Consider the following 22628-nt stretch of genomic DNA (forward strand, 5'->3'; position numbering starts at 1 on the left):
TATGTAAATGAGAGGACTGATGACGTCATATTCTCAACTCAATATAACATCAAGTATATGAATAGAGCTATCTCAGTCAATTTACCGCAGAGACCATTGAAACCCGGCAGGGTAATAGTTCTAAAGGCAATATACCTACGGCTATAAAAAATTCGGTTCCCATGACAACTCTCTCTTTTTCAGTCCCCTTCAACCTGATTTCAATATTTTAGTGATTTTCAGCTTGAAAACATTTAACAAGGCCACGAACTCGACCTAACATATTTATACGCTTGCTGGATCATGCAGATGAGGCACCATTGGCAAATATCAAAATAGAACGCCAAAGGTGGCCAGCAAAGCATTAAGTATCAGGGAGGACTGGAACCCAGTCTGTTGCCAAGGTAACAAAACTGATAAGCTCATATTATGGAGCGCACCTAGAACAATGTCACTGCAAAGAATCAAGCATTTCTGCTACAAATTGGCTGAGATATCTTTTTTTATAATATTTGACCAAAATTCGGTTGAGTTTGTGACGTCATCACTTGGCTAATTTGCATATTTTAAAAACTAGAATATCTCTGGAACAAAAAGAGATATTTGAAAATAGTAAACAGCATTATTCTTCACGTACAGGCTACTTATTTATGTTTTAAAATGGCTCAGATTAGAAAGACGCGAATTTCGTCATAGTAGCACTGAGCTAGTTTGGACTACAACAGCGTTTCAGCATAGAAATAGGTCTCAAAGGTATCGTTTTACTTCATACGTGTAGAATTGTGTAGAAATTATCTTTCCCTTTAATCTTTTGCGTTGGGTATAAATATCATCCAGGGAATATTGACTGAGTTAACCCATTTTGTCAGAGGGTAGGTGTTACGGACTGTCCAGCTTTTGTCAAATCTCTTCCAGGAGGTAAGTTCTTTTATCGCAATTGCTGAAAATGTTGATTTAAAAAAGTATATCATTCGTTCAACACAGCAGCAAAAACCTGCAGCAGTTTCATGTTGGATGTCTTCCTAAGTACTTCAAATGACAATAGAAATATATTGAGATACAAGAGCGAGACAATTAAATTAAGACAACAATTAGAAACATTCAAAAAATAAAACTACTGAGCACGACAATAGCCTATTCACGAAAACAACTGGCAAACTGCAAAAGGGTTAACGTGCCATTACAAATTTAATACAGATACTCTTCCGCTTTATAACTACAGGAATTGAGAAGAACATCGATAATTTTTTTTTGTTCAAGATATGGAGAGAATGGTGACAAGATTTTCTGCCACTTTCCCAATATTGTCTACAGTAAAATCTTCAAAATCTAAGAAGAGAAAGGAAAGCAGTGCTAAAGCCAACAGGCGAAAGATTCATATGCATGCTTCAGAGGCTAGAAAGAAGAGAGCCTGTTTCATATTTTGCAATTATTACACAGTCCCTAGGGGCAAAACTTTTCATGTGAAAATTTGCTTTGTTTGCATACGAATGAAAACTAACGTGCATTATAATAACTTTGAACGGAATTTCACTTTCATAAAGTAACGCGATTATAGCACTATTCTTGTCAGTACCATAACGCAACGCATTCTCTTTCCCTGAAACTGCGTTCCTTTTGGTCAGCAGCAAGGACTTTGCTCACCAAAAGCGTGCGCGGGCTTTTTCTTTTGGTAACCCCCAGTTTTGTTTTTGGATTCCAACTGCCCTTGCTAATGTCTACTTTTCCCGTACAGCCATAAACTGCGCAAAAATATCTGTGGCAGGAGACGAAAAATAATCTAAGTTGTACATGATGTAGGTTGTTCGCTGACGATACAGTTTTATTCCGACAAATCTGTTGCCCCGGCGATCGCCACCACTTACAGCATGACCGCCATCAACTGGAGCAGTGGTCTGCTAAGTGACAGATGAGATTCGCATCTGCTAAATGTTTTGTTCTCTCTGTGACCCTGCGTAATAACTCATCGCATTTCAGCTACGGGTTGAGTGATACTTACCTCGAAGAGGTTAAGTATTACAAGTATTTCAGGTATTTAGGCGTTTACATCACAAGCTTTCTTAGCTGGTCTCTGCAATGCGAGGTAGTTAAAACCAAAGCAAATAAAAATTTGTGTGTTCTACAACGGAACTTTTCATCTTGAGACAGGGCGATCAAATCACGATCCTATGCTAGCCTGGTCCGTCCATTTGCGGAGTTTGCAAGCTTTGCTTGGTCACCACACACCTGTCAAAGATATTTCTGCCACTGAGTTACGTTTATCCAACGGAGAGCTTCCCGCTTAAATGTCCTTAATGATTACTCTCGCAACAGTAGCGTCTTTACTATGCTAGCAGACCTGAACTGGCAATCGCTTGAGGAACGCCGTATCATCAATCATGTTTTGTAAGATCAATTCCAATTTTGCGAACATCATTCTCTTTCCCAGCCGAAATTAACCTAAGTTTTCAGTGGACTAGGAGGTCGCACGATTATAAATTTATGCCCCTGTCATCTTCAGTAAATGCATATCAATATTCCTTCTTCCCTATAACAATCCCGGTCTGGAACCGTCTTCCTTCTTTCGTGTTACATGCGTCATCTGTCAAACATTTTAAAGCTAGTATTGTACTTAATGTTATTTTATTACCTTTCTGTCCCTATTAGCTGCTTGTGTTATTTGTTAATCTAGTCCACAGTATATTTAGTTCAATGTATATTGTACTTGTTTAGCTAGCCGTTGACCAGCCATTGCCAGATTACTAATGGAAATTATCACAATTAAAGGGGAAGTATCACGAAAATCTTATGTCATTTCAAAACCCCAAAATGTTTGTCTGACAACAGAAACAAAAAATAATTATCTAGGTCTGTTATAAATTATCACCCCAGTGCAATCAAACTGTCGATTACTGCCTCTAGCAAGAGATAGAGTAGGTCGGAATGGATTGAAATTTGAAAAATATTAGGCTGATGTTTTTCAAGTTCTCTCATTTTTGTTTCCAAAATACGCTAGAATAGATCACGAGTTGTTCCTTTCAAGAACTGAGTTGTTTTCTCCGCTCTCGTTGTTCTAGCGGAATTATTTTGTAGCAAAGTTAAGGTCTTATTTCACCATTTTTAACAAAAAAGGTCAAAAACCCCATGATACTTCCCCTTTAAAGATTTAAGACCACCATTGGTATATGCACTTCTCCTCGTCTACAGGGTTATCAGTTAGGTCAAAAAAGAGAGTGGTTACCAGTATGACGCCATAAGCGACAGAAATCCCAACGGCTCGAAGGATTATGGGATTTATCAGATCAACAACAGATACTGGTGTGATGGAGGAAGCATAAGATACACGCAATGCTGGCAGATAAACACCTATGGCTGTGGTATCCCATGCTCTTGTAAGTTTTAGCTGGAACATCGTTTGTTTTAATTAGTTCCGCCTGGGAAGCCAAGTCCAAATCGAACACGGTTTACGAATGTTTTACTCTTGTGACGACGAAGAAAATTTTGTGCGAATGAGACTCCAGTTATCTATCTATCCACCATTAATTTGCCTCCATCAAACTTGATCATTCTTGCAAATCGTTTAGCGGTAATATAAAAAAATAAAAACAAATAAATAAATAAATAATAGTTAAATGTATAACTAGACAAAGGTTTAAAGGGGCATTTACCCCCTCGTTGGATAAGAAGTTCCATTCTCTTATTGTTCTGGGAAAATATGAAAATTTATAGTAATCAATATGGGCGAATGGGACCTCGTAAGCTATATCATTAACATGTCGTCCCACTCGATCCAGAGGTTTCAAATACATCACAGTGTCAATCCCAGTTTGCCCATTGTGAATATTTTAGAAGATGGACAATCTATTTCTTTTTATTCTTTCTTTGAGGGTATTCCACTGCAGTTCGTGAAGCATTTTACTAATATTTAATGCGTTATTATCGGTTTAAGACATATCGAGCAGCGCGTCCCTGCACCATTTCTAGTTTCTTCACATTTACTTTACTATAAAGATCTCATGCTGTTGAAGAGTACTCTAGTAATGGGCGAACCAATCTGTTATAAGCCACAGATTTGAGGCTAGGTGAATTAATTCTCAGGTTCCTTCTGAAAAAGCCATGTGATTGATTTCCCTTATGTGTAATGTTTACAATATGTCGATTCCACCTAAGGTCTGAGGCGAGGGCAACTCCTAGATACTTTGCCGAGACTACGGTTTCGAGAACTTTACCATGTAGGGTGTAATTATGAATCATTAGGTTCCGCATACGAGTAACCGTAAGTCATGGCATTTGTCAACGTTTAACTCCACGAGCCATTTCTCCTCCCATAGTTCTAGTTCAGTCTTAGATCATTCTGGTGAGTCTCAGTGTCAGTCCGTGATCGTATAGATACAGGTTATTTTGCTATAGAATTTGAGTTTTTGGTAAACTTACATTCGTCTGTTGCTCAAAGCATAAACAGGCTCTTTTAGGCCCATCTTCACCCAGAAGCCCTTGCGTGCGTTTGCCAAACTCATGACCAAGTACACAGCTAAATTGGATTAAAGAGACAGAGCGAGCAATTGGTAAAGCGGTTTTCAACTGTGTATTAAAGGTAAATCGCACTCACAACTTTGAAACTAAGGTTTTGCTTTACTAATCTCCACGATGGATTAAAAGAACTTGCGCTAAATTCTAATTCAATCGTGACAACAATACAAACATAGAAATTTAATAATCTCAGCAGTCGGAAGACTATGACTTGCTCGTGCAAGTTAAAATTTCATTTTAGGAAAGTCTTACAAAAAAAAGATATCTTAATTTTGATTGACTGTTTTACTTGCAGCCTTAATCGACTCCGTCATCTATTGGGATACAAAATGTGCTATCAAAATGAAGACCTGCAAAGGTTTCAGAGACTGGTGAGTTAACAGTGAGTGATTTTAAGGTACATAAGAGCGTTAATTTGTAAATAGCCAAAAGAAGGCAAAGACGAATAAGTGAAAAGCATAATTCACCAATTTGGCAATTTTTGACTAAATATACACAGGTACGCAGTTGAAATGTTTGGATTTAACTAGCGCACGCATTTATTTTGTTTATTTCGTCAGTTTGTATCACTGATTATACAATGAACTGTGTAAAACTCGCGTTTTGATTGGTCTAGAGGAGTGTGTGATTAGAGTTTATACAATGTACTGAATACTACGCGCGCTGTGATTGGTCGTTGCCCATGATCTATTAGAGTACAGACACACGGATGACGTCACGGGAAAATTGTTTTTCTTTGTTTTGTCCAACATGGCGCGGGGTTTTTAAAATGTTTGCAAGATTATTTCGAATTGAGCAAGTGAAAGCCTCGAGAAAAGTTAAGCAGGAGGTGTTTACAAACAAGAAAACAAGAAAAAGAAGAGACCAATTAAGTGTTCTTATCTATTTGAAAATGCCTAAACTGGAAAAAATCATAAACAGATTCCAAGTTGCCGTGCGTCTGTTCAGTAATAGATCACAGAAGACGTCAAATTGTGGTAAGAACATCAGTGACACACTCGCCTGCGGCTCGTGTGCCACTTTTTTGTTCTTACCACATTTTGACGTCATCTGTGATCTATTACTGAACAGACGCACGGCAACTTGGAATCTATTTGTTAAATAGACGCAGGATTGACGTCATCGAGTGGTGTGACCAGCGCACGTGATCAGAGTCTGGAGTCCAGCCAGAGCGACTGGTCAACAAAGTTTTGCAAACTGTTTTTGCAAGTAGCGGACAAACACAGGCAAATTTTCGCAGGAAAGGAAAACTGCCCAATAAAAAATTGGACAAAGACTGCTGAGAGTGACCTCAAACAGGATAGGAAAGCTAGAACTTTGTTGTGACGTGAAAGGGAAGCAAATATTTGTCGAAATATGTCGCCGATAAAAAATCCAGTAACGGCGAGTAATCGATTACAAATCGCAGCGAAACGACTTACATGCTGTAATATTTTGGGGTCAGGATTTCCTTCTGGAATAAAGGTTAGTTTCGGAAATATTGTTAGTGAAATTTTTTCCGATTATACTCTAATTTAGAAGATCACAACTGCATGTGTGCAGTAGTCTAAAACTGAGTTTGTTGGAAATTTTTTGACTCAGCTTAGGCAACGCGATGCCTGCTCACGAAATGTGTTGAAATGTCTTGGTTATTGTATAAAACAAATAGATTCAATTTTGCCGTGGGTCTGTACTCTGATAACGCACAGAGGACGTCAAAACGTGGTGAGAACATCAGTCACGCTACTAGCCTGCGGCTCGTAGCGTACTTCTTTGTTCTCACCACGTTTTAACGTCATCTGTGCGTTATCAGAGTACAGACGCACGGCAAAATGGAATCTATTTGTTAAAAAATCTCACTTTTTAGATTTCCGATGGAAGATACAGTAAAAAGCCGCATGTAATAAACTGTGGATTAAGGACCTCTAATCTGGCTGAAATTTGGCCAAAAAAGCACCATACAAGAATCAACTTCTGCATGAAAAAATGAACCAGGGTCTTGTTTTCGAAAAGTTGCACAAAAAAAACAACAATACAGAAAACACTGGTGCCGACCCCGGCAAACATACTTTTAGAGCCATTGGAAACACACAGTATAAAGTTCAGAGTAACAGAAAAAGTACTATTGAGAGCTAAACATAATGAATGTGAATATCTTACTATAATTACTATTTGATTAATTAACAATGATTACTTTACAATTTCCTTTTTTTTAGTCTTGCACTAACCGAAAGAAAGATTTACGTTGATACACCATTATATACACATACAGTGGTGATAGTTTTCAACCTGTGATTAGAACCTGTTTACCGTAATTTCTCAATAGTTATCCATTATATAAAACCCATTTCTGCCTGCTTCCAAAAATCAGGGGTTCTTATATGCGGGATTTTACTGTAACAAGTGCCTAAATATCTCTGACACGCGTCCTTCCAATGAAGTGTATTATAGCTATTTTGCCTTAATTACGGTGGGCGTGCCTGTGGCTCATCATTGCGCCTTTAACCAAGCGAACTATTGAGATTGATTGGTTGGAGTAATTTGTATTTGTTTCTTCTACTTATTTGTAGGTCTGCATGGCGGGACTTCTGCCGGGGAGAAAATCTCGCTGCTAATCCAGATTACGACTTCAGTCACTGCTAGAATACATTTGAAACCACCGGAAAATCGCAGAAATTCTGCTTGTTACAAGACGACATTCAAAGCTCTCAATTTAACGAAGTTTAAGTTCAACTTGAGTAATGCATGAGGTAGTTAATAATAAGACAGCATTGTCAAACTAGCATAAGGGCTAATAGTTTTGTATACTAAGGAACGCCAAAGTGAAATGTTGCATTGTTAAGTTGAATAAAAGCATGGAGTTAAAATGAATGAAACTGAACTCACGTTATAGCGGGTCTCATATATTTTGGAGAAATACATATATTATCGTTCAACGTAACAAAAATGCATAACTGTTAACTTTTTCAGCCGTCTTTGGCGTTCTCGGCATTTCTTTTGAATGATGCTTGAAATAATCAAAACCCCTTTCGATTCACAGTAGACTGAATACGTTGTCACATTTTTTCTGGAGCGAAGTTCAAAACAGAACCCTTTAAAATAAACACACCCCTTCCCCCTCCTTCATCCTCCACCGTTGCAATCCAATTTTCGAATAATTAGCCCCCTTATAAGTACCTGCTCTTTCGCACTCCCTGGAACGGAGAGACTGGAAAGAGTGAAAAATGAAGACAGCGGGGAGCGTCGGGAAGGGAAAAGCAAAAACGGACTTGAAAGCCTCAAACAAAGTTTGCTGTCAGATGCAGAATTGTGTTCCGGTTGTTTCTAGAATAGGAGAGTTATTTTCGAATCGTCAGCACGTATCTCACGTGCTTGGCAATCCGATAGTCTCAGAAATATCTCGTTTTGGTTGGGGATGTTACCGTTCGTTAGCAAGAAAAGGACCGTTTTTTTCTTGTTTGCAAACGGTCACGAAAGAAAACAGAGGAAAAACGTCTCAGTTAATCCCAAAATTGAATTTTTATCTTCCAGTTAGGACTAATAGCAGTTAGCTTTTTTGTTAAATTTGAGCCTTTGCTGCACATAGTTGAATAAGAAAATAAAATTTCCTAATAAAATGACATTCCTATGGTAAACTATGGCCCCTATTGTCATGTGTTTCTTCGTAAGGACCCGAGTGTACGTATGTGTTACTCGTATGTCATTCGTATGCCTCCGTATATATACTCGTGTGTACTCGTAATTACCCGTATGTATCCTTTTGGTCTCTTTAAAATTTATTGCATACACAGCTGAATTTGCCGCCTTTGGCCTTATAAGTGAATGGAGAATGTCTGTAGGTATTAGGAAACTTAAGCAACGACAAAGGCGACGGCAACGAAAACATCATTTGAAAATATAACTTCATTTTATTTGTGCTACTTCACGATTTTTTCAACTCATCCAACTTGCACTAAAACAGCGTACTATCCAGTAACCAAATTGGTAGGCGTGGCGTTCAAGTTACGACAGAAATTGAAAAATTCACCGTCGTTTGTTAACGTTTTACACAAAACCTTGAATGTGGTCATTTCACATTGTTAGGGAGTTTAAGAAACGAGGACGGCAACGGTAACAAGAACGCCACAAAACAATGGGCTTAATGAGCAAAAACAATCGCTCTGCACGTGCGTTTTACATTTTGGTACATTTCTTTGCCGTCCTCTGCAAAACAGCAACGTGAAATGACCAACTTTTAGGTTTTCTCGAGAACAGGAGCGTATGACGCAAAATCTTCTTTATTTTTCCTTACTTTGACGTCGTTCATACTAATTTAGTTCCTGGAGAGATCGCCAGCATTTCCCAAGTTAAACAAATTTAAATGATTGCGAAAGAGTTACAAAAACGAGAAGTTATATTTTTAAATGACGTTCTCGTTGCCGTTGCCGTCCTCGTTTCTTAAACTCCCTGTTGTTTGCGGAGGACGGCAAAGAAATGCACCATATGTCACACCTGAACCTGAAAACGCACGTGCAGAGCGCTTGCATGTTTTTGCTCATTAAACCTATTGCTTTTCGGTGTTGTCGCTGTTGTCGTCGTTGCAATATTTCCTAGATTCTGAGAAATATGCTTGTCCAAAAGGACAAAATATCAAGATTTTTTTTTATTTACATCAAGTTTCAAAAAACAATGTTAAGATTAGTATGCATATGTTAAGATTTGCATATGTCTGCAACAAGATTAAACTAATCAAATTCGCACTCGCGTACATCAAGTCTAATAAATATTCATCAAGTTTCGAATACAGACACCAAACTTCGCATATTCATATCAAGGTTCGCATACCTACATCAAGATACGTTTTTACACGACAACATTCCCATATAAACAGTAAGGGACCAATTTTTTAAACCGAAAATTGCAGATGAATGACACGTGTCAAGATTCCTGATATATGTATATCAAGATTCGCATATACATCGAGATTATGATAGGCTTGAATGAAGTACCAAGTGATACATGTTAACACCAATCTCGTACCTAGAGTCCTTTGGCTTTTTGGTCAGCGGGTGGACGCCAGTAGAGACTCTGGGATAATGGAACAATTTAATTTTTTCGATTGGTCGTCTGCATCACGGTTATTTTATGTTATTTTTTTCATACCAAAAATAAGAAGGACTCCAATTCAAAGACAGGTTTTGAATTATGTCAGTGAAACAATTTCTAGCCGACTAAACATTAGCCGTTTTATCGTAGGAAGTTTGCCACTACTGTCATACGACGGCAAAATGGCACGGCCAAATGCGAGCAGTTTAAACTGATTACTGTCGCTGTTGCAAAAAATTATTTTCGGAAAATATCATTATATCAGTCAGTTTGGGAGAAAAAGCGGTAGGAGAACGAATTGGTGAAGCTGTTCGCAAGTATGGAAACATTAAACGTATCAGAGAGAACATTGGTGTCGTCAACGTACTAAATATTTCGAACATGTCATTTACTAGTGAAGGTTATCATGGAAAAATAGAGAAGTTCTTCAACATCTATAAATTTGGAGATGACTGATCTGGTGTGGAGTGGAGTCCATCTCAGGTTGCCGTTTCGATTAATTCCCTTTCGGTTTTGCCGCCACAAGGGAAACGCTGAAGACATCTCTACGATGATCAAACACCGCACACGAGAGCAAAGGTTTCACTTTTGTCAGTCACGGCCCATGGCCAGCTTGCCAAAGAAAAATAATTAGGAAAAAATTGCCCCTTTGAGGCGGAAGTAATGGTGTGTTGAACATTTTTCTTAAATTTTAGGTTTATGGGCTCGGATTAACTGCAAGATACCAGACAGAGATTAATAAATGCTATCTATGAAGATATGGGATCCGTGGATTTCGTAATCCGTCATTTCATGCTTATCTGCAGTGAGATTGATGATTATTTTAGAGCGGTGTTCGTTGCGGACAAAATCATAAAAAATACATGATATGTGATCAAAAAATATTTTCTTCAAAAAGATAGTCGTTATTTACACAAGTTGGGTTGGCCTGTCCGTCCTATGACCTCAGTAGCTTTTAAAATGGCGTTATAGATTACTTCTTTTGTAGCATTGATTTCTCAGATTCTAGGGAACATCGCACAAAACTTAAGCAACAACAAAGACAGCGACAACATCGAAAAGCAAAATGTTTAATAAGAAAAAACAAGCGCCCCTGCGTTTTGATATTGGTACATTTCTTTGCCGTCCTCTGCAAAACAACAACGTGAAATGAGCACATTCAAGGTTTTGTGGAAAACGTGAGCACATGACGGTGAATTTTTCATTTTCTTTCTTAACTTGAACGCCACGCCTACCAATTTAGTTCCTTGGTCGGTTCGCTGTTTTTTGTTCACGTTGGGAAAAGTTGAAATAATCGCGAAGCAGCACAAATAAAATGAAGTTATATTTATAAATAATGTTTTCGTTGCCGTCGCCTTTGTCGTTGCTTAAGTTTCCTAATGCCTACAGATATTCTCATTTTTTCTTATGAGGCCAAAGGCAGCAAATTCGGCTGTATAAGCAAAAAATTTCTATGGTACCAAAAGGATACATACGGGTACTTACGAGTGCACACGAGTACATACAGAAACATACGAATGACATACGAGTAACACATACGTACACTCGGGTCCTTACGAAGACACACATGGCAAAAGGGGACATTTTCATACGAATATAATTTTTTTAAGAAATTTTATTTCCTTATTCAACTATGTGCAGGAAAGGCTCGAAAAGCTAACTGCTACTAATCCTAACTGGAGGATAAAAATTCGATTGTGTGATTTACTGATACGTTTTTCCTCTGTTTTCTCTTGTGATCGTTTGCAAACAAGAAAAGAACGGTCCTTTTCTTGTTAAGGAACGGTAACATCCAAACCAAAACGAGATATTTCTGAAACGATGGGGAGTTGCCAAACCTGTGAGATTTGTGCTGACAACTCGAAAATAATTCTTCTGTTCTAGAAACAACTGGAACACAATGTTGCATCTGACAGCAAACTTTGTTTGAGGCTTTCAAGTCCGTTTTTGCTTCTCCCTTCCCGACGCTCCCTGCTGTCTTAATTTTTCACTCTCTCCAGTCTCCTCTAAAGCGCTCTCATTTTTCCCTCTCCAGTCTCCGCTCGAGCGAGTGCGAAAGAGGAGGTACTTATTAAGGGGCTGCTTATTCGAAAATTGGATTGCAGCGGCAGATGATGGAGGGGGGAGGGATGTGTTTATTTTAAAGGGTTCTGTTTTGAACTTCTCTCCAGAAAAGATGTGACAATGTATTCAGTCAACTGTGAATCGAAAGGGGTTTTGCTTATTTCAAACATCGGTCACAAGAAATACCGAGAACGTCATAGACGGCTGAAAAAGTTGACACTTATGCATTTTTTATGTTGAACGATAATATTGGTATTTCTTCAGAATATACGTGACCCGCTATAAAGTGAGTCCAGTTTGTCACGTTGACAATATTAAGGATTCAGAAAGGCTCAAATAGTCGTTAAAGCAGTTTAATCCTCTTCGTTGGTTCCGAAGTTACAAGTGAGTTAGGCTAGAAAGTGACTTCTTTTTATTACAGAATACAATATTTAATTGCCTTTTCTCAAGTTTCACTGGTTCTGTTATGCAGAAATGGATGTCATCAGCTGCCCGCGGCCGCAACAACAAAAGACTTTAACGAAAGTTCATTTTTGTTTACTTGTGCAAAATTTAACTCTTTTAGATTTTGGTCCAGAACTAAATATCGATAAGAAAATATAATTCGCTGAAAAGAAACTCTTTAGTGAAAGCTATCTTTCTGTCGGAAAACATTCCCATTTATCGTTCAGGAAATATACTTAATTCGCCTGAAAATGATTCAGTTAAGAACAAAGAGATTAAAAGGTGTGAACTTTCCAGCGCAGTTCAACGTTTAAATGAGTTTGTCCGAGTCTTATTATTATGCAAGACCCGACCAAACGCGTCTTGGTTATTGTTCTTAAGATAAACTTTGGGTTTCTAAACGCCATTACTTGTTTAATAAACCTTGGCAGCTGAGGACATTCTTACGAATTGTAATCGGAAGAGTTTGTCCAGACGGATGCCTGGGCATATACCAAATTATGTTTGTTAAGAAATTGTCTACTAACTATTATTAAGGTAAATACCGCGACACACTAAAATATTTTGTTTTCTCCCTTCACCAAAACAACTAGAGATTTCTAGTCATATAAAGAAAACCCAAAATGATTATAAAGTATTTTGAAGAAAAAAATGTTGCAAGGTACTGCTTTGAGCAAGAAATCGTTTGCAATGAATTTGTTCTTTGTTTATCTTATTCTGTGGCTTTTCATTGATGTTTCCAACAACCGAATGAATTGGCCGCGCAAGATCCTTCAATAAATTCATAAAACTCATACAATTTAGATTGTTGCTCTCCACAGACCTTGCATTCCTTAAGTACGAGTAAATATGAATATTTTGTGCCTGGTTTTGCAAATTTGAATTTAAGCTTTAAATATGTGAATAAAAATAGACTAAACGGCATGCAAGATTTCAAAGAGGAAACGTGGATGTTTACCGCGAATCGCGCGCCAAAACAAAAGACGTTTAAACAACTGACACTGTATTTCAGTGTCTCAATTAGTGTTGAACCCAAAAATTTTTTCTATTATTTAGGCGTGACTCAGGATCTTTAGATAATAACCTACAAAGTCGACATTTTGTCAATTCCTGGTATTTGTATGATCACAGGACCTCTCACAGTTGAATTTGTTCTCAGCGCGCAGATTAATAAATCGATCTCTCTTTGAAAACTCGCTTCCATGTGGCCGAGTAGTTTGAATTCTAAAATATCTCCCGAATTATACCCTTACAAGTTTCATTCATTTCAATGTTTATGCTTTTATTCAACTTAACAATGCAACATTTTACTTTGGCGTTCTTTAGTATACAAAACTATTAGCCCTTTTGCTAGTTTGACAATGCTGTCTTATTATTTACTACCTCATGCATTACTCTAGTTGAGCTTAAACTTCGTTAAATTGAGAGCCTTAAATGTCGTCTTGTAAGAAGCGCAATTTCTGCGATTTTCCGGTGGTTTCAAATGTATTCCAGTAGTGATGGAAGTCGTACTCCGGATTAGCAGCGAGATTTTTTCCCTGGCAGTATCTCCTCCATGCAACCCTTCAAATAAGTAGAGGAAACAAATACAAATTACTCCAACCGACCAATCTCAATAAAGTCAACTCTCTCATAGCGACCACCTCGTAAACAACCGTTTTGTTTCTCAGTTAAATACTGTTTCAAGAGCTCTCTCGTAAGCGACCACCACTCAAATTTCTTAAGAGACCGCCGTATCAAGAAAAGCTGATCAAATTCAAAGACAATGCTCTTTGTTTAGCGTCGCAAATACGACCATAAAAGGAGATTTTGAAACAATAGCTTTTGCGTCAAACAAAGGCTTATTAATTCAGGAGGGAAATTCAAACTTGCTGTTATTACAATAGCGAAATTCACGAGGGAAATTCAAAAATAGCCGATGACTGCACGAGTTCGAAATCTGCATATTTGGCGAGACCATCGCGTCGCGAGTGAAAGCATGATGGTTTTAAAACTAACACCTCTTCTTTAAGAGCCGCGCTAGCAACCGATGCTTTTGTTTTAAGACTAAATGACAACGACAACATTGATCCTTTTCTATCAAACGGTCTAATCGGGCGATTTTTCGAAGACGAAGCCTTTTCTTTCCTTTCTTTTTTTGACGAGTAAGGCAAGTTAGTTTTGAAATTCACAACTCTTGACCAAGTGAAACCATCGATAAAAGCTTCACTGTTTTGCGGCGTTGTGCTGAGCGCTTTTATCGACTGATCCAAAATCGTATAAAAGAACTTTGCATTTCCAGGTTTCTTGCTTGGGGTCAATAACAATAATAGTAAACCTTCCGCAACTTTCCAAATCCCTCTCCCCTAGTGCCGCTAATTTGACACGCCGACAATTTTGTGACGATTTGAAATTCATCTTCGCCGAGTCTCGGAACAATTCCCTAAGCGCAATAAACAACAAAAGGCTTTTGTTTGGACTTGTGAAGACGAATTTGAGTCACTACAATGGACCATTTCTTGATACGGCGACCACTTTTTAGGCCAGAAATTACACATATTCTTTTGTTTTCTGTTTCCGGTAAGCGACCACCCAACATAAATCACGTATGATCGCTTGTAAATCATTACTCAGAAGTGACAAAAGTTCAATTTTGATAACGCTTCCCCGGACTGCTGACAAATAACGACATTTTACAGACAGAGAAGATGGCTATAATTAGATCTGAAGGTAAACGGGAATTAATTGTTACAGTGATTTGTTCCAAAATGAACCATGAACCATGTTATACAGAGTTTCATCAGAAGAATGAATAGATGTGAAAAAATCAAATAAATTAGTTTCTATTCGCTTAATTTTAGCTGCTGAGGTAACATTTTTTTTTGTAATTAATTAATCAATCCTGTATTAGGTTGAGTTTGTTGATTTTTTCCCATAAGCGAGCACCTCCCGTATAAGCGACCACTTTGTCGTGCACCAAGGGTGGTCGCTACGAGAGAGTTGACAGTAGTTCGCATGGTAAAGGCGCAATGATGAACCACAGGCAAGCCCACCATAATTAAGGCAAAATAGCTGTATAGAACACTTCATTGGAAGGACGCGTGTCAGAGATATTTAGGCACTTGTTACAGTAAAATCCCGCATATAAGAACCCCTGATTTTTGGAAACAGGCAGAAATGGGTCTTATATAAGGGATAACTATTGAGAAATTACGGTAAACAGGTTCTAATTACATGTTAAAAACGATCACCCCTGTATGTATATAATGGTGTATCAACGTAAATCTTTTTTTTTTTCGGTTAGTGCAAGGCTAAAAGAAAAAAGGCAAGTGTAAAGTAATCATTATTTTAAAATAAATCAAATAGTAATAGTAACATATCTGCATTCATTGTGTTTAGCTCTCTCAGTATATTTCTGTTGCATGGATTTAATTTTTCAACTTTATCCTGTGTGTTTCCAATGGCTCTTAAAGCACACTTGAGTCTGCACCAATGTTTTCTGATCTTTCGAATTTTTTCATATACAAGAACCTGTTTTACTTTTTACAGGCTGAAGTGATTCTTGTATGGTTATTATTTGGCCAAATTTCAGCCAAGAAGTTCTTAATCCACAGTTTATTACATGCGGCTTTTGACTGAAGTTTCTGAAATCTAAGGAGTGAGATTTTTTTAGTGATACAAACCAACCAGTAGTAATACATAAATTTGTGAGTGCTTATTAAATCCAAAACAACATTCCAACTGCTATTTGAGCACGGTTAGGCCATCAACATTCACCAAAATAGCGAACTCTTCTTTTCACTTCGCTGTTTTGCCTTTTTTGCCGGCTATTTATGTTGGTAATTGAACTGAGTGGAGTGCAATTTGGTCTGAAATCATACGCGTGATTTCAAAATCAAACGAGCGCGCAGCGCGAGTTTGATTTGAAATCACAAGTATGATTTCAGACCAAATTGCACTCCACTCAGTTCAATTACCACTTAATTACATCCATTTTGAAATCACAGAGTATCATTGTCAATATTAATATTCTATTTGTGTTACTTCATTTCCATTTTGATGGGCTAAAGAAAGGATGCAATTTAGAGCAAAAAATGGTGCAATTTGGGAATAAATTGCACCATTTTGGACCAATCAGATTCCAAGGATCACCAGTGATTTCAAAATGGATGTAATTAATAAGTTAACGCTCTTATGTTCCTCAAAATCAGTTACTGTTAACTCACCACATGCCGAAACCGTCGCGCCCGCAGCGCTTGATTTTGACAGCACATTCTGTAGCATCAGCGATGTCGGCTTTCATTAAGGCTGCAAGTAAAACAGTCAATCAAAATAAAAATAACTTTTTTTTTTCTTTTTTGTACGACTTTCCTAAAACGAATCTTAACTTGTACGAGCAAGTCAAAGTCTTCCAACTGCTGGGATTATTAAATTTGTCACGATTGAATTAGAATTTAGCGCAAGTTCTTTTAATCCATTGTGGAGATTGGTAAAGCAAAACCTTAGTTTCAAAGTTCTGAGTGCGAATTACTTTCAATACACAGTTGAAAACCGCTTTATCAATTGCTCGCTCTGTCTCTTTAATCCAATTCAGCTGTGTACTTGGTCATGAGTTTGGCAAACGCACGCAAGGGCTTTTGGGTGAAGATGGGCCTTTTAAGAGCCTGTTTATGCGTTGAGCAACAGACGAATGTAAGTTTTCCAAAAACTCAAATTCTATAGCAAAATAACCTGTAACTATACGACCACCGGCTGACACCGAGACTCACCAGAATGATCTAAGACTGAATTAGAGCTATGGGAGGAGCAATGGCTCGTGGAGTTAAACGTTGACAAATGCCATGTCCTACGGGTCACTCGTAAGCAGAACCCAGTAATTCATAATAACACCCTACATGGCAAAGTTTTCGGAACCGTAGACTCGGCAAAGTACCTAGGAGTTACCCTCACCTCAGACCTTAGGCGGAATCGACATTACGCATAACATTACAAACAATGCAAACATTACGCATAAGGGAAATCAATCACTTGGCTTTTTCAGAAGGAACCTGGGAATTAATTCACCTAGCCTCAAAGCTGTGGCTTATAGACCTTATAAGAGCTTGGTTCACCCATTACTAGAATAGTCTTCAGCGACATGGGATCCTTATACAGTACTAAAGAAAATGTGAAGAAGCTTGAAATGGTGCAGAGACGCGCTGATCAATATGTCTTAGATCGATAACAACGCATCCAGTATTAGTGAAATGCTTCACGAACTGCAGAGGAATAACCTCAAAGAAAGAAGAAAAAGAAATAGATTGTTCATCCGTCTAATAAATTCACAATGGGCAAACTGGGATTGACACGGTAAAGTATCTGAAAGCTCTGAATCGACTTGGACGACACGTTAATGATGTAGCTTACGAGGTCTCATTCGCCCATACTGACTACTGTAAATTTTCATGTTTTCCCAGAACAATAAGAGAATGGAACTTAATTCTTATCTAACGAGGCGGTAAATTCCCCTTCCATCACAGCGTTTTTAAACCACCTTTAATTTATACTTTTGTCTAGTCATACATTTAGCTATTATTTATTTCTTTTATTTTTTTCTATTACCGCTGACCGATTGCAAGAATCATCAATTTTGATGGAGGCAAATTAATGGTAGATAGATAGATAACTGGAGTCTCATTCGCACAAAATTTTCTTCGTCGTAACACAAGTAAAAACTTTCGTAACCCGTGTTCGATTTGGACTTGGCTTCCCAGGCGGAACTAATTAAATAAATGATGTTCCGGCTAAAACTTACAAGAGCATGGGATGCCACAGCCATAGGTATTTATCTGCCAGCATTGCGTGTATTTTGTCATTCCTCTATCGCACCAGTATCTGCTGTTGATCTGATATATTCCATAATCCGTCGAGCCGTCGCTATTGCCGTGTATGGCGTCATACTGGAAATTACTCTCGTGTTTGACCAAACATAACCCTGTAGACAAAGAGAAGTGCACATAACAATGGTGATCTTTAACCTTCAATTGTGATAATTGCCATTAGTACACTAATCTGGTAATGGCTGGTCAAGGGCTAGCTAAACTGACAAGTACAATATACATTGAACTAAATATACTGTGGACTTGACAGATGACGCATGTATCACGAAAGAAGGACGACGCTTCCGGACCCGGATTGTTCTAGGGAAGAACGAATATTTATATGCATTTACGGAAGATGACAGGGGTATAAATTTATAATCGTGCGACCTCCTAGTCCACTGAAAAGCTTGGTTAATTCGGCTGCGAAAGACAATGATGTTCGCAAAATTGGAATTGATCTTACAAAACATGATTGATGATACGGTGTTCCTTAAGCGATTGCCAGTTCAGATCTGCTAGCATAGTAAAGACGCTACTGTTGCGAGAGTAATCATTAAGGACATTTAAGCGGGCAGCTCTCCGTTGGATAAACTCAATGGCAGAAATATCTTTGGCGGTGTGTGGTGACCAAGCAACGCTTGCGAACTCCGCAATTGGATGGACCAGGCTAGCATAGGCTCGCGATTTGATCGCCCTGTCTCAAGATAAAAAGTTCCGCTGGAGAACACACAAAATTGTATTTGCCTCGGTTTTAACTACCTCGCATTGCAGAGACTAGCTGAGAGAGCTTGTGATGTAAACGCCTAAATACTTGTAATACTTAACCTCTTCGAGGTAAGTATCACTCAACCGGTAGCTGAAATGTGATGAGTTAGGCAGGGTCAAAGAGAGAACAAAACATTTAGCAGATGCGAATCTCATCTGCCACTTATATTTAAACAGCCCACTGCTCCAGTTGGTTGTGATCGTCGGGGCAACAGATTTGTCGGCATAAAACTGCATCGTCAGCAAACAACCTACTTCATGTACAACTTAGATTATTCTTCGCCTCCTACGACAGATATTTTTGCGCAGTTTATAACTGTACGGGAAAAGTAGATATAAGCAAGGGCAATTGGAATCCAAAAGTAAAACTGGGGGTTACCGCGCATTTTTCAGAAATAATTGAGCAACAATAGGCATTCGGAAAAAGAAAAAGCCCGCGCGCGCTTTTGGTGAGCGGAGTCCTTGCTGCTGACCAAAAGGAACGCAGCCTCCGGGAAAGAGAATGCATGGCGTAATGCTACTGACAAGAATAGGGCTATTTTCAGTTTGAGTTGCTTTGAACCTCATTATGAAAATGAAATTCCGTACAAAGTTCTTATAATGAAAATTAGTTTTCATTCGTATGCAAACAAAACAAATTTTCACGTGAAAAGTTTTGCACTTAGGGACTGTGTAATAATTGCAAAATATGAAACAGGCTCTCTTCTTTCTAGCCTCTGCAGCGTGAATCTTGCGCCCATTTGCTTTAGAATTGCTTTCTTTTCTCTTCCTAGATTTTGAAGACTTTGCTGTAGACATTATTCGGGGAAACTGGCAGAAAATTTTGTCACCACTCTCTCCGTATCTTGAACAAAATTATCAATGTTCTTCTCAATTCCTTTAGTTATAAAATAAAGAGTATCTGTATTAAATTTGTGACGGCAAATTAGCCTTATTTGCAGTCTGCGAGTTGTTTTCGTGAATAGCATGCTTTTGTCCGTGCTCAGTAATTTAATTTTTTTAAGTGTTTCTACCCGTTATCTTAACGAACAGGGGCACCCAACGGATGGTTTTGGTAAATTATCTGTTCGGAAGGCCCTTAATCCCCTACAATTTTCTGAGGGGAATTTTCACCTCGAACTTTCGTGATATGGAAAATTTAAGGCCTATTGTTTTCGGATTGATAAAAATGTCGTTTCCCGTTGAAGCCTGAATTTTTTTAGGCTTCTAATTTCCAATTGCATAAATTGGAAAATTCACTGCGATGATCCCTTCCACTTTCATCTACATCCGCAGTTCATATATGAATCATTTCATATACTTTACATCGTTTCACTCTTCTCACGGGAAAATGGGAACCTACAATTGACCTTGCTCCCAACTTGTGGCTTCACAGCTCAGTTGGTAGAGCATCGCACCGGTAACGCGGATGTCACGGGTTCGAATCCCGTTGAAGCCTGAATTTTTTTAGGCTTCTAATTTCCAATTGCATAAATTGGGAAATTCACTGCGATGATCACTTCCACTTTCATCTACATCCGCAGTTCATATATGAATCATTTCATATACTTTACATCGTTGATATTATCAATAGGTTAGGGAGGATTAAAGTTAAGGTTTGCTTCGTAAGAGGGGGGGGAGGGGGGGGGCGACTCAATTTTGAGCCGTATTTTACCCATTTCCCAACACCCCATCCAGGTAATTATTGCACAGTCCCTTAGCCTTGATCGCTTTCGAAATTAGGTTCAGAGCAACTCGAAAATCGCACCGGCATTGCATACGCAGTAAGGATACACTGATAAATAATTAGTGCAACGTCATTCAAATCACATAGCACTTAATATTTGTGAAAGCCAAAGGCTTAAAGGTCGAGAATGCTTAAAGAAACTGTTAAAAGTCCGAAGGTCCCACTTCATATTTAATTAATTAACAAAACGCGAATTAGACTACGCAATCCCTTATTTTTCTTAGGGATAGTCTAACCTGTAGGAAAGCGAGCGAGCGCAAAATTTGCTTCAAAGTCTAGCTAAATGTGAATTGTTCACCAATCTTTGCATTCGCTGTTGGGAGGCATACGAGTAGTGAGTTCAATTCCTTGGCGAAGACAACTAAACTCGGGAGGTGTGATTGAGAGTATTTTAATTCTGAGTATTTTAATTCTGAAGTATTGTCCTTCAGTCGAATTTAATTCCACTTACAATCCCTCATTTCTGAATTCGGTACATTCTTGGATCTCAGCGAACGAATCACTTCTTCTTTGGTCTTGTAACCTGCATATGCGATTCCCCCGAAAGCCAACAGCACAACAGCAAAAACCTGCAGCAGTTTCATGTTGTTAAACTGTTTGATAAGGTGCCAGTAGAAAATAATTGTCTGAAGGCAAAAAGATAATGTCAAGATATAGAATTTAAAGAACATACATTTTCACACGAGTATCAACCTAAAAGATCCAAATGTTTGGCTTAACAGCCGGCCAATAACCACAATGATTGCCGAATCGGGTCTCAGTGAGTGAAAAACATTACTCACTAGGAGTAAAACGCAAAATTCTTAGCGCCAGTATGTGCAATAGGCCTCACGGTATACTATGGAAGCTGATTGGTGGTTAACTGTCTTGCTATGCCGAGAAAATTCGCCAGACAAGGAGCTTATTGTAAAAGCAAAATTTGATTGTTTTCGACACTCATTTCTGAAAAGTACTGTATATCAATTATCCATCTAACATGACTTAGAATCGGTAAACGTAAAATGAGAGGGCCAGCACTGCCAGGGATTAATAGTGTAAAAAGGTGATTTAGCCGCGAATGAAACTAGTTGACTGAAAACCCAAAATAAAATTGAATACTTTTTGTACATTAGAATACTGCAAAGAACCGAAGAAAGCTGTAGAAATGATATACTTTTTTTAAATCAACATTTTCAGCAATTGGGATAAAAGAACTTACCTCCTCGAAGAGATTTGACGGAAGCTTGACAGTGCGCAACACGTACCCTCTGACAAAAATGGGTTAGCTCAGTCAATATTCCCTGGATGATATTTATACCCAGCGCAAAAGATTAAACGGAAGATAATTTCTACACGATTCTGCACGTATAAAGTAAAACGATACCCTTGGAACGCTGCCGGGGTCCAAAGTAGCTCAGATTTTTAACAAGGAGGCGAATTACGAAAAGCCATAAAAAAAAACCATGTTAAAACCATGCTGTACTCTTTAACATTGTTTGGCCATGTACCTGTAAAGGAAAGTTTTGCTTTTCTCATTTAACTTATTGCGACGGCGCCATGATATTTCAGTTCTATTGTTCATTGTTCGTGGTCACGCGCTATAACGTGGACGGATGTCGCAGGATCTGTAAAAGCAGGATCTGTAATCAGCCAAAAATATAAATGGCTCAAATTTCTGCAAGGCTGATCGGACTGCGTAGAAAACTTAGCACGACAGCGACATGTGCGGTTCCTTGCTTATTGTTTGCTTTTATGTTTTGGACCGTAGATCTTTTTAGATCCGATATGCTGTACTTTATAACATGGTTTGGCCATGTACCTGTGAAGGAAAGTTTTAATTTTCTCATTACGCGGGATGCCCTGAGGGGCATACCGTGTCTAAAAACGGGCTCCGTATCTTTTTTTTCATGGTAGCCACAAATCTGCACATTAATTTATTCATCAAACTCTCCCCTCTCCTACTAGGGACGTATTGTTCTGATTGTCTTCAACAAAAGCAGGCCAATTAAAAATTCAGTCTTGTCACGTATATCGCGAGGGATAGGACCCATTCACTTTGTGACGTCAAAGCATCATTTGATTTATTTATTAAAATCGGATTAAATTTGTGGCTGCCATATTGCTAAACATGTTGTGGACTCAAGTGTGTCGTTTTCAAACGGAAAATTAACCATTTTGAAGCGGTAAATCGAAAGAATAACTTCTAAGAAGCACTCGACATCTAAAATGGTGGAAATTGGAGAGTTCCTGGCGAAGTC

The 22628-nt window shown here is 38.4% G+C and overlaps 2 protein-coding genes across 2 annotated transcripts; one reads left to right on the plus strand and one right to left on the minus strand.

Annotated features, from left to right (window-relative positions):
- Positions 1 to 1241: 1241 nt before the first annotated feature.
- On the plus strand, positions 1242 to 7343 carry LOC146462686 (lysozyme C-like). Its single transcript, XM_085085310.1, has 4 exons — positions 1242 to 1373; positions 3179 to 3350; positions 4784 to 4859; positions 7038 to 7343. The coding sequence occupies exons 1-4, from the start codon at positions 1242 to 1244 to the stop codon at positions 7108 to 7110; spliced, it is 453 nt and encodes a 150-aa protein (XP_084941436.1). The 3' UTR covers positions 7111 to 7343.
- A 4610-nt stretch (positions 7344 to 11953) lies between these two features.
- Positions 11954 to 20975, minus strand: LOC146462687 (lysozyme C-3-like). The gene is made up of 4 exons (XM_085085302.1): positions 20843 to 20975; positions 17834 to 18013; positions 16266 to 16347; positions 11954 to 13623 (listed from the first exon to the last, which is right to left on the minus strand). The coding sequence occupies exons 1-4, from the start codon at positions 20973 to 20975 to the stop codon at positions 13491 to 13493; spliced, it is 528 nt and encodes a 175-aa protein (XP_084941428.1). The 3' UTR covers positions 11954 to 13490.
- Positions 20976 to 22628: the final 1653 nt, after the last annotated feature.

The sequence above is a fragment of the Pavona decussata genome, unplaced genomic scaffold, assembly GCF_977016875.1.
Source record: "Pavona decussata unplaced genomic scaffold, jaPavDecu1.1 SCAFFOLD_186, whole genome shotgun sequence".
NCBI classification, from domain to species: Eukaryota; Metazoa; Cnidaria; class Anthozoa; order Scleractinia; family Agariciidae; genus Pavona; species Pavona decussata.

What these genes read in the sequence shown, in the direction of transcription:
- LOC146462686 (XM_085085310.1), top strand. Translation starts at nt 1,242, where the DNA reads ATGGAGAGAATGGTGACAAGATTTTCTGCCACTTTCCCAATATTGTCT. An exon ending in TTCATATGCATGCTTCAGAG is followed by an intron (nt 1,374 to 3,178) that starts GCTAGAAAGAAG and finishes GTTATCAGTTAG; the next exon opens with GTCAAAAAAGAGAGTGGTTA. An exon ending in CTGTGGTATCCCATGCTCTT is followed by an intron (nt 3,351 to 4,783) that starts GTAAGTTTTAGC and finishes TTTTACTTGCAG; the next exon opens with CCTTAATCGACTCCGTCATC.
- LOC146462687 (XM_085085302.1), bottom strand. Translation starts at nt 20,975, where the DNA reads ATGAAACTGCTGCAGGTTTTTGCTGTTGTGCTGTTGGCTTTCGGGGGA. An exon ending in GAATTCAGAAATGAGGGATT is followed by an intron (nt 18,014 to 20,842) that starts GTAAGTGGAATT and finishes CTTTGTCTACAG; the next exon opens with GGTTATGTTTGGTCAAACAC. An exon ending in CGCGACGGTTTCGGCATGTG is followed by an intron (nt 13,624 to 16,265) that starts GTGAGTTAACAG and finishes ACTTATTTGAAG; the next exon opens with GGTTGCATGGAGGAGATACT.